This window comes from Hyla sarda, chromosome 12, assembly GCF_029499605.1.
Source record: "Hyla sarda isolate aHylSar1 chromosome 12, aHylSar1.hap1, whole genome shotgun sequence".
NCBI lineage: Eukaryota > Metazoa > Chordata > Amphibia > Anura > Hylidae > Hyla > Hyla sarda.
The window spans coordinates 56,634,187-56,646,996 of record NC_079200.1 but is presented as its reverse complement, the minus strand read 5'-3'; the positions used below and the strand labels follow the sequence as shown (position 1 = coordinate 56,646,996).

The 12,810-nt window shown below is 43.3% G+C and overlaps 1 protein-coding gene across 11 annotated transcripts in view; it reads right to left on the bottom strand.

The window, feature by feature from the left end:
• Positions 1-4,385: 4,385 nt before the first annotated feature.
• Positions 4,386-12,810, bottom strand: part of FAM217B (family with sequence similarity 217 member B) — a 43,068-nt gene continuing 34,643 nt past the window's right edge. For all 11 annotated transcript variants that reach the window (XM_056548756.1, XM_056548750.1, XM_056548761.1 and 8 more), the window contains one exon: positions 4,386-6,253. In XM_056548756.1, coding sequence (XP_056404731.1) covers positions 5,140-6,253 — 1,114 coding nt within the window. In that variant the 3' untranslated portion in view covers positions 4,386-5,139. The remainder of the gene's footprint in view (positions 6,254-12,810) is intronic.

Here is a 12,810-nt window from a genome sequence, read left to right as displayed (position 1 = left end):
TCTCCAGCCGGCAACTGTAGGCTGAAAACGAGGTGTCAATGCAGCCTTAGCAACGGGACCAACATGCTGTACACACTTATGAGATCATCCCCCAATAAGCCTTCTACTGATTACTGCAACTCATATTATTCAAACCACAGGTCCAGGGACGGCTCTTGCCATAGGCAAAATAGGCTGCTGCCTACAGTGCTATCTTGATGAGGGCGCCGCCCTGTGGCCACAGTATTTTTGTGAAGTCGATGGTTCTGCGCTACTGACAGCCGAACACAGGAGACAGTGCAGCACCATCGACTTCACGAAAAATACTGTGGCCACAGGCGGCGCTCTCATCAAGATAGCGCTGTAGGCAGCGGCCTATTTTGCATATAGCAAGAGCCGGCCCTGGACCTGTGGTCACTGTCACATCACATACACTGTAATTATAACAGCAACAACACCACTGCATGCTTCTCCACTATTACGCAGGGCTTGAGTCCCGCAGAACCGACTCTAGAATTCAGCTTACCCCTCCCTCCGCCTCCTTCCCCGGCCGGGCTGACTAGATGCTGAAAGTGAAGGACCTTTGATTATGTCACCATCATGTGACCAGTTACATGTTGGGGTGGAGCTTCAACATGCAGGACAGGAGAGATTTGGTGATGCTGTGGAGGAGGAGGGGCTGAGCTGAAGTGGAGGTCACATGATTCCTGCACAGCCAATACTATCCTGTTCTGTGTAAAGAAATCTGCACCTCAGGGTTACCCCAAAAATAAGGTAATTACATAGGGAGGGGGATTATTACAGTGTGTCACCCCAGTAGTAAGGAGATTACACGTGTGCAAAGAAAGAACATGTTTATTCTTTGCACAGAAGTTCGCAAGCACTGAATAGCTGTCAATGGTGATGGTGCAGTGCCAAGTCCTACCGCCGAAGTGTTTTTGGCAGTGGCCGCCAGATGGAATCTCCACTTGTGGAATTCTGCAAGTGGAGATTCCGCATTGTGAACATACCCTTACAGTGTGTCACCCCAGTATTAAGGAGATTACATGAGGAGGAGGTTTGTTACAGTGTGTCACCCCAGTATTAAGGATATTACATGAGGAGGGGGTTTGTTACAGTGTGTCACCCCTGAAGTAAGGAGATTACATGAGGAGGAGGTTTTTTTTTTTACAGTGTGTCACCCCAGTAGTAAGGTGATTACATGAGGAGGGGGATTGTTAAAGTGTGTCCCCCAGTAGTAGGGTGGTGAATGTCAAAGGACGGAGCCAATGGGCAGCAAAATTAGCTTTTGCCTAGGGTGGCAAAAATCCTTGCACCAGCCCTATACAGGTCCTCTTTAACAAAGGCAAAGAGAATAAACCATACCAGACACCCCAGGCAGCAGTTTATTTCCTGTGGGAACAAAGGATCAGCATGTTGAAAAGACAAGCACAATCCTTCTTTTCCCCAACATCTTCCATCTTGATAGAATCAGAACACCACCAAACAAATTAGATAGTCAGACAATTACCGGTATTAGGATACCGGTAAATAAAACCTTGAACAACATTAGAGACTCAGAAACATAGATTTACTAGTACATTTTTGACATATTGACGATATTTTTTACAGACTAGTAATCAAAACACTAGAATTATGAAAAGTTTTAATAAAAAAATATCTTTTCACTCTAATAGTCAGTAGATAAGAGTGATAACAAAATTTCTCAGCACACTAAGGAATTTCCCAGCTGAATCCCGGTTTAGGGTAGGGTCATGCGTAGCGTATACTATGCGCATTTAACGCTGTAGGAAATCCCTCGGGCAGCAGAAAATCTGCAGTGTATTTTTCTCTGAATAGACACACAGGGCTTACCTGCCGCAGCCCTGTGTGAGCAGTGAAGTTTGGAGGCAGGCCCCACGTGTCACAATCACATCAGAAGGCTGGGCCTGCCTCAAAATATTACTGCTCCCTTAAAGCTGCAGTTAAGTCCTGTGTGTCTGTTTATAGCAAAATATATACCCAGTCTGTTGGTGGCATCCATGTCCAACCAAGCTACCATTTTAATACTGCATGAAGAATAAAGAAAATTCTGCGCTGTATGAGTGCCTCCTTCATATTTTCATTGCTAGTCAGCAAAATATACTGTGTATTTCCCGGAGCCCTGTGGATTTTCTGAAGTGAAAAATACAATATATACAGTGCTCTCTGCTGACACTTCTGTCCATTTTAGGAACTGTCCGGAGCAGGAGAGGTTTGCTATGGGGATTAGCTCCTATTCTGGACAGTTCCTAAATTGGACAGAAGTGTCAGCAGAGAGCACTGTGGTCAGACAGAAAGGAACTTCAAAAAGAAAATAACTTCCTGTGGAGCATACAACAATTGATAAATACAGGAAGGATTAAGATTTTTTAATAGAAGTAATTTACAAATCTGTTTAACTTTCTGGCACCAGTTGATTTAAAAAAAAAAAAAAAAAAGTTTTCCAGGGTAGTACTAGCTGTTAAACCTAACAAAAAATGTTTAAATCCCCAAAGGTTCCATGTGAAATAGGAATTGTGAGGGCCACTTTATGCTGTTCACAGAGCACCTGATATGATGAAGGCAGATTAGGCTATGTTGACACATAGCATTTTGGTCAGTATTTTAAACCAACACCAGAAGTTTGAACCAACACAGAGAAAAACTGAAAAAAATGGAAAGATTTGTCGGTTTTACTCCTGGTTTAGGATAGAAATATTGAGCAGAATACTGAGCACAATACTATGTGTGAACCTAGCGTAAGGGAAATGATGACTGCTTCAGACAAGTGGCAGTGTTACAAAATAGCAAAATGACATTCAAGGAAGTGTTAAAACATCTTCTTGCTTTAACATGACCCTGTAATGGAAATGGCCTTCTGTTTGTGACCTTAGGGTACGTTCACACGAGCGAATCCCCAGCACGTATTACACTGCAGATCTGCCACTGAAGGACCACTGTATGCTGTCTTTACAGGTGCCTGCTCAGAGTGGCAATCCGCCACTACAAGCAGACACACTGCGATGTGCGAGTTGCCGCACACATGCGCAGTATACTCCCACATCGCGGCTGCTCTCAGCATAGCTCAGGGAGCAGTGGGAGCGATCACCATGTGTCCGAGAACACCGCGCATGCGCGGCAACTCCCACATCGCAGCAGTAAGTCTGCTCATAGCGGCATATTGCCGCTCTAAGCAGGCACATTTAAAGGCACCCTGTAGGGGTCCTTGTCTTGTCAGGGATATGTGTCAGGGATCCTCAGATGTGATGTGAACAGAGCCTTATCCTTATCTTGCTCTGGTGTTTGCTAACTATTGCTGATTTAAAAGTAGACAATGCCATATACACTATGGCCCTGATTTACTAAGAGTGGAGTGTAGGTTTCTTTGTGGGTTTTAATTCCCTACAATTTTTTCCCCACAGTATTTACTAAGCTTTCCTTACATTTTGCTTTTTTTAATTTAATTTAATTTATTTATTTTTACACATGCTCTGATCTGTAGGGTTTTCCTCAGTTTAAATCCACCAAATTTTTCTGTGGAAACCTTAGTAAATATGTAGGGTTTTTTTGTAATATAAATAGGTTAAAAAATGTGCATATTTATGTCCCTGCAGCTATTGCATGTGTGTCTCTATGAGGAGTCCAAACACAGGAAGTGTGGGTGGACAAGCAGGGCTCTGTGCAGTGAGGACAAGCAGGGCTCTGTGCAGTGAGGACAAGCAGGGCTCTGTACACTGAGGACAAGCAGGGCTCTGTACACTGAGGACAAGCAGGGCTATGTGCAGTGAGGATAAGCAGGGCTCTGTACACTGAGGACAAGCAGGGCTTTTTACAGCGAGGACAAGCAGGGCTTTGTACAGCGAGGACCAGCAGGGCCATGTACAGTGAGGACCACCAGGGCTCTGTACACTGAGGAAAAGCATGGCTCTGTACACTGAGGACAAGCAGGGCTATGTGAAGTGAGGATAAGCAGGGCTCTGTACACTGAGGACAAGCAGGGCTTTGTACAGTGAGGACAAGCAGGACTTTGTACAGCGAGGACCAGCAGGGCCCTGTACAGTGAGGACCACCAGGGCTCTGTACATTGAGGAAAAGCAGGGTTCTGTACACTGATGACAAGCAGGGCTCTGTGCACTGAGGACAAGCAGGGCTCTGTGCACTGAGGACAAGCGGGGCTCTGTGCACTGAGGACAAGCGGGGCTCTGTGCACTGAGGACAAGCGGGGCTCTGTGCACTGAGGACAAGCGGGGCTCTGTGCACTGAGGACAAGCGGGGCTCTGTGCACTGAGGACAAGCGGGGCTCTGTGCACTGAGGACAAGCGGGGCTCTGTGCACTGAGGACAAGCGGGGCTCTGTGCACTGAGGACAAGCAGGGCTCTGTGCACTGAGGACAAGCAGGGCTCTGTGCACTGAGGACAAGCAGGGCTCTGTGCAGTGAGGACAAGCAGGGCTCTGTACATTGAGGACAAGCAGGGCTCTGTGCACTGAGGACAAGCAGGGCTCTGTGCAATGAGGGCAAGCGGGGATCTGTGCACTGAGGACAAGCAGGGCTCTGTGTACTGAGGACAAGCAGGGCTCTGTGCAATGAGGGCAAGCGGGGATCTGTGCACTGAGGACAAGCAGGGCTCTGTGTACTGAGGACAAGCAGGGTTCTGTGCTCTGAGGACAAGCAGGGTTCTGTACACTGAGGACAAGCAGGGCTCTGTACACTGAGGACAAGCAGGGCTCTGTACACTGAGGACAAGCAGGGCTCTGTACACTGATGACAAGCAGGGCTCTGTGTACTGAGGACAAGCAGGGTTCTGTACACTGAGTCTCTGTGACACCCTCCTGGCTTACACATCAGGATAATTGACAAGCCAAGAGCCTGCACAGAGCCCTGCTTGTCCTGCCCTCACTTCCTGTATTTGGACTCCTCAAAGAGACACACAGGCAATAGCTGCAGGAACAGATTTTTCACCCCAAAATATACACATTTTTTTAACCAATGTATATTACAAATATACATATGGTATTACTCACATAATATAAAAAGTTTTTGTTGACAATAGTTGCTTAAAAACTAGTGAAATTTTGTGTGCCAAAACCTATGCAAAAAACATTGATAAATTTCCCCCTATATTTTAACTTTGTATTCAAATACCTGTTAACTTTTTGCTGTTACTTTTTTCGTTCAGATATACAATGTCTAGATGTGTCATCACTTTTCCTTATTTTACTAGCTTTTGTCTGCTTTGGGGCGCTTTCAGCACTACTCGAAATTAAAATATGCTTCTGAGGTCTAATATTGCCAGCACACTGCATCCTAGAATCATTGACTAGCACGTCTTTTGTTTGCTCACAGTTTGTTGGAGATTTTTTCTTACATCTCAGATCCTGAGTTTGTTTCAGCAAAGACAAAGGTGTCTCCATTGTTCCAGGGACTTTTGAGAAGCTTTTCCGCAAACTCACTGCTCCACAGTTCTCACGGTGGGTATATTTTTTGCAATAATTTTTATCACGTCCAGCGCTTGTTTTGGTAGCATTATCTGAATTAGCTAAATATTTACTGGGCAATGGACTGGGCCAAGGTTTACATTTTCCTGGAGATTTTCCATTACGACTTGTGGCAGGAACTGTCTGAGGTCTACTCTTTACTGTTTTTGCCTTTTCAGATTGCACAGTTTGCATTTGAAGCCATTCCAACTGGAAAAGACGATCAACATATCTCTCTAGGGGGGCTGATGCTGTAGTTTGTAATACATTTTTGCCCTCATTATGTACAAACATGGAGACCTGGTGAAGGTTCCAGGAGTTGTAAGGGGGAGGAAGAAAATCTGGATACTCATAATCATTGCATTTATGTTCTAGGCACTGACTGAAATATCCAGGGTTAATCTCTTCAGCTCGTAGATTCAGTTTAGGAGGTGTAAGAGGTGATGGTGGGATAGGAACTCTTTCTGAATCTGAAAGGTCACTGGCACTGTCCTCATCTTCTTTTGAGAGCCGGACTGATTCAAAGTCCAGAAATAGTTTTTCCAAAGATTGCCTTCTGTACTGAGAGCAGGTCACATTCTCAGAGGATGACATATTGCTTAGAGCCCATACCGTGTCATGATGCTCCATGGATACAACAGGTTGCAGCAAGCTACTGTCTGTAGGATTGGAAAAATGTTGCAATCTGCTTTCTGGGGAAAGGGTGTCACTTATATGCTGGTTTCCATAACAACTTTCATTTCTTGGCTCCTTCTTAATTTTTTGTGCTTTACCTTTTTCACGGGAAGCAGGACCAGCACTGGGGAAAAAAAATACAGGTGCTTTATGTTAACCCCTTAAGGACTCAGGGTTTTTCAGTTTTTGCACTTTGGTTTTTTCCTCCTTACCTTTTATTCATTTTTTAATGGTATAAAAAGTGACCAAAATACGCTTTTTTGAACTTTGGAATTTTTTTACGTGTACGCCATTGACCGTGCGGTTTAATTAATGATATATTTTTATAGTTCGGACATTTACGCACGCGACAATACCACATATGTTTATTTTATATTTACACTGTTTTATTTTTTTATGGGAAAAGGGGGGTGATTCAAACTTTTATTAGGGAAGGGGTTAAATGACCTTTATTAACACTTTTTTTTTACTTTTTTTGCAGTGTTATAGGTCCCATAGGGACCAATAACACTGCACACACTGATCTCTTACACAGATCACTGGCATGTATTAACATGCCTGTGATCAGTGTTATCGGCGCTTGACTGCTCCTGCCTGGATCTCAGGCACGGAGCAGTCATTTGTCGATCGGACACCAAGGAGGCAGGTAAGGGCCCTCCCGGTGTCCTGTAAGCTGTTCGGGACGCCGTGATTTCACTGCGGTGGTCCCGAACAGCCCGACTGACTAGCCGGAATAGTTTCACTTTCACTTTAGAAGCGGCGGTCAGCTTTGACCGCCGCTTCTAAAGGGTTAATACAGCACATTGTCGCGATCGGCGATGTGTGGTATTAGCTGCGGGTCCCGGCCGTTGATGAGCGCCGGGACCGACGCGATGTAATGCGGGGTCGCAGCGCGACCCTGCTTCATATCGCGGGAGCCGGCGCAGGACGTAAATATACATCCTGCGTCTTTAACCCCTTAAGGACGCAGGAGGTAAATGTACGTCCTGGTGCGGTGGTACTTAACGCACCAGGACGTACATTTACGTCCTAAGCATAACCGCGGGCATCGGAGCGATGCCCGTGTCATGCGCGGCTGATCCCGGCTGCTGATCGCAGCCAGGGACCCGCCGGCAATGGCCGACGCCCGCGATCTCACGGGCATCCGCCATTAACTCCTCAGGTGCCGGGATCAATACAGATCCCGGCATCTGCGGCAGTTTGCGATTTGAATGAATGATCGGATCGCCCGCAGCGCTGCTGCGGGGATCCGATCATTCATAATGCCGCACGGAGGTCCCCTCTCCTTCCTCCGTGCGGCTCCCGGCGTCTTCTGCTCTGGTCTGTGATCGAGCAGACCAGAGCAGAAGATGACCGAAAACACTGATCTGTTCTATGTCCTATACATAGAACAGATCAGTATTAGCAATCATGGTATTGCTATGAATAGTCCCCTATGGGGACTATTCAAGTGTAAAAAAAAATGTAAAATTAAAAGTAAAAAAAATGTGAAAAATCCCCACCCCCAATAAAAAAGTAAAACGTCCGTTTTTTCCTATTTTACCCCCAAAAAGCGTAAATTTTTTTTTTTATAGACATATTTGGTATCGCCGCGTGCGTAAATGTCCGAACTATTAAAATAAAATGTTAATGATCCCGTACGGTTAACGGCGTGAACGAAAAAAAAAAAAAAGTCCAAAATTCCTACTTTTTTAATATATTTTATTAAAAAAAAATTATAAAAAATTTATTAAAAGTTTTTTATATGCAAATGTGGTATCAAAAAAAAGTACAGATCATGGCGCAAAAAATGAGCCCCCATACTGCCGCTTATACGGAAAAATAAAAAAGTTATAGGTCATCAAAATAAAGGGATTATAAACGTACTAATTTGGTTAAAAAGTTTGTGATTTTTCTTAAGCACAACAATAATATAAAAGTATGTAATAATGGGTATCATTTTAATCGTATTGACCCTCAGAATAAAGAACACACGTCATTTTTACCATAAATTGTACGGCGTGAAAACGAAACCTTCCAAAATTAGCAAAATTGCGTTTTTCGTTTTAATTTCCCCACAAAAATAGTGTTTTTTGGTTGCGCCATACATTTTATGATATAATGAGTTATGTCATTACAAAGGACAACTGGTCGCACAAAAAACAAGCCCTCATACTAGTCTGTGGATGAAAATATAAAAGAGTTATGATTTTTAGAAGGCGAGGAGGAAAAAATGAAAACGTAAAAATTAAATTGTCTGAGTCCTTAAGGCCAAAATGGGCTGAGTCCTTAAGGGGTTAAGTGGTTAAAGGGGTACTCCAGTGGAAAACTTTTTTTTTTTTTTTTTATGAACTGGTGACAGAAAATTTTACAGATTTGTAAATTACTTCTATTAAAAAATCTTAATCCTTTCAGTACTTTTTAGCAGCTGTTTGCTACAGAGGAAAATTTTAATTTTTTTTGTTGTCTTGTCCACAGTGCTCTCTGCTGACACCTGATGCCCGTATAAGGAACTGTCCAGAGCAGGAGAAAATCCCCATAGCAAACCTATGCTAATCTGGACAGTTCCTGACACGGACAGAGGTGTCAGCAGAGAGCACCGTGGACAACACAAAAAAGAAATTCAAAAAGTAAAGAATTTCCTCTGTAGCAGATAGCTGCTAAAAAGTACTAAAAGGATTAAGATTTTTTAATAGAAGTAATTTACAAATCTGTTTAACTTTCTGGCACCAGTTCATTTAAAAAAAAAAAAAAAAAGGTGTCCACCAGAGTACCCCTTTAATGCGGACATGTACAATCTGCTTCATTTGAAGGAACATAATCACTTTCTTTATGTGCTAATTTGTCATCTACAGTGCCTAAATACTGTATTTGTATCTAAACAACATATCACTCATGGGTCTACACAAAGAAAATCTATATCAGTGCAAATAACGGTGGTGTTCTTGTGTGAACTAAAAAAAAAAAAATCACAGTGTATTGAAGAAGCAAAACCTAAGTGAGCAAAAAAAAAAACAAAAAAAATTTAATAAAAAAAAATATATATATAATCCATTTAACTAACCCCTAAAGGGCACATTGGTTTTTCATTTTTGAGTTTTCGTGTTTCCTCCTCACCTTTTCATGGGGTATTCCAGTATTTTCTTTTTTATTTGACTATGCTACAGGTGCTGTAAAGTTAGTGTAGTTCATAATATAGTGTCTGTACCTGTATGTGACGGTTTTCTCACAATTCTTATGTGATTTTAACCCAAATATTTATTTTTACCAGCATACAAAATGACTGTTGTCTCAAATTTTTCCCAGGATGCAGGATGACTCACTAGTCAGCTGATGACAGGGAGCCTGTCTGCTTTAATGGGTGGAGGGATCGCTTGGTGGGAGAGAGATCAATCTGCAACTAATGCAACAGCTGTAGGCACCCTGATTGAAAACCACAGGTCTTTTGAATGGATGCAGCTCATTTATGTTTCTATGGGTGGGGTGGCTGATGTGTGGGAGGGAGGAAAATGGAATTATGGGATTTGTAGTCAAAAAATAAAAATCAAACAGGAAATACCAGTTCACAAAAAACTAGCCACAGTGTTATGGTAATCTCACAACATAGCCATTTAGCCCAAAGACAAGCGCAGATCCTTCCTAAGCATGTCCATTACTGTCTGGCAGGTACGTACTAAAATCACCTTATGGTGGAGAACTCCTTTAACTGCCATAAGTTTTAAATTATTTCACCTACAGGGCCACATAAGAGATTGTTTTATGCGTGAACAATTGTACTTTGTAATTACGTCACTCATTTTACCATTTTGGGGTGAAAATGTAGACAACAGCGTGCTTTACAGTTTAAATCACATATTTTTTTTTTCCTTCTCATTACAGATCCATGTATGAAAAGGATTACAGCGGATTTGGTGGACTACGGTGATGAACAGGATTTTTTCTTTTAATAAAATGGCTTTTAATAAAACGAGGGCTGGGGGGGGAGGGATTTTTTAAACAAAATAATTTTTCCAATGTGTCGTGTTTTTCTAAATTGAATTTTCAGGTTAAGTAGTGGAAGCCATCTTTTAGACAGAATGCATTACTAAGCTGGGGCTCAGCGTTAGCCCCAAAACGAGCTAGCGCTAACCTCCAAATATTACCCCGGTACCCACCGCCACAGGGGTACCGTAAAGAGCCCGTACCAACAGGCGGGGAAAGTCAAAAATGGCACTCCTGAGCCTAGGCGGTAACAGGCTGACGTTATTTAGGCTGGGGAGAGCCAGTAGCAATGGTCCTTGCCCACCCTGGTAAGGTCAGGTTGTTGCTGCTTGGTTGGAATCGGCTGATAAAAAAAAATACGGGGAAAAAACATGTATTTATTTATTTATGGGGGGAAAAAAATAATAAGGTTCCCCATATTTCATTCTAAACCTTTGGCTGTCCGGGCATGCTGGGAGTTGTAGTTTAGCAACAGCTGGAGTCTCCCTATCTGGGAAGACACTACCAGAAGGGTCTGTTCACATTATACAAAACATACAATGTAAACAGAGCCTCATACTTACCACCCTGGCTACCGTCTGTAGCCACGCCCCCCTAATGATGTCATCACTTGGGAGCTGGGCTACACGGACCTGGTGGGACAGGAGGGAGGGAGGTAAGTGGACCTCGTCTACTGTATATACTATATTCAGCTTAATAGTTACTGCATAACTTCCAACAGCTGGAGATAATTTTCCATAATACTCGGTCACATGTTACTTATATGTCTACTAAAATATAGGATAGTTAATTTAACCCTCACCTACCCTCAATTGCGTCATTCTGGGTTATTGTTTTTGTTCAATGCAAATCTTTGGGAAATGTATGTACTAGCATAACTTCTGTACGGCTGGAGATATTTCGATAATACTTGGTCACATGTTACTTATATGTCAAATAAAAATATATAATAGTTAAATTAACCATAACCTACCCCATGCAATTATATAGGACTTCTGTTACCTTACTTTACAAGCTACGCTCTGCATATCTTGGTGAATTTGTCAGTCCAGCTGGCAAGCCACACCCTCCCCGTATTCCATGCCCCATCTTTAAAATGCATTCCCACCCTTGAAGCCACACAACTTTAATTTTCAGTTTACAATATCTTCACCACAACTCAGCCCCACCTGAGGACAGGATATGGGGATAAGAAATGAGGATTAGATATGAAGACGAGATATGAGGACGGCATATGTGGAAGGGCTATGGGGATGGGATATGGGGACGGGACAGGGGGATGGGACAGGGGGACAGGATATGGGGAAGTCTGATATGAGGACGTGATATGAGGTCAGGATATGGGGACCGGATCTGGGAATGGGATATGAGGTTGGGATAGGAGAATGGGATATGAGGACAGGATATGGGGTCAGGATTCGAGGATGGGATAGGAGGACAAACGTTTTCTCCTTCGTTGCTTTTCCTCCCCCACAAGGATTAAGTAGGAAAAACTGGGCAGCACCGGGTACTATTTTATATATGAGGGCACAGGACAGGGGTCATTATTACTATGTGGGGGGACAGGATGGGACATTATTACTATATGTCAGGGGCACAGAGTGATTTGAATTTCAGAGGTATGGTGTATATTATAAGGAAATTCTAGGATGGTACAGTTTTTATGGGCCACAATATGTTGTGGTATTGTATTCAACAGGTGCACTGTAAAACAAGATTATATAAAAAGGGCGCAGTGTGTGGTAGTATATTCAAAGAGTACAGTGTGTGGCAGTATTATATTTAGAGGGCACAGTGTGTGGTAGTATTATAATCACAGGGTGCAGTGTGTGGCAGTACTATATTCAGAGAGCACAGTGTGTGGTAGTATTATATTTAGAAGGTACAGTGTGTCAGTATTATAGTCAGAGGGTACGGGGTGTGTCGGTATTATATTCAGAGGGTATAGTGTGTGGCAGGTTTATATTCAGAGGGTATAGTGTGTGGCAGTATTATACTCAGAGGGTATAGTGTGTGGCAGTATTATATTCAGAGAGCGCAGTGTGTGGCAGTGTTATGTTCAGAGAGTACAGTGTCTGGCAGGGTTATATTGAAATGGTACAGTGTGTCATAGTATTATATTCAGAGGATGCAGTGTGTGTCAGTATTATATTCATGGGCATAGTGTCTGGGATGGTTATAATAATTATTGTTATCGTAGAGAGGATCAGAATTGATGGAGTGAGGAGCCATCTGGGCATCAACTTCTGCAGAGGGAAGATTTAGCTGGAACAAGTCATGGCGGTATGTACCAGCTGAATTACATAAGGAAAGACTATAGAGAAGACGTCACCTGTAGTCACTGATATCATTGTGTATTCTCCTCACTACGTCCCATCAGTGCTGTAGTCACTTGTATATTCTGCAGTAATGATGAAGCAACAACTCCCAGCATACCCTTACCACTACTTGGAACTGTAGTTTTAACCTCTTAAGGACCAAGGACGTACCGGTACGTCCTGAGTCCTCTCCCGTTCTATAACGCGGCGCCATGGCGTGGCTCCGCATCATAGCGGCTCGGGCCCGGCCTCTGTTAGAGGCCGGGACCTGTGGCTAATACCGCACGGCACTGATCGTGGTGCCGTGTGCTATTAACCCTTTAGATGCGACATTCAAAGTTGAACGCCGGGTGAAACTAAAACCTTGCCGACTAGCTCAGGGGGCTGTTCTGGATCGCTGTGG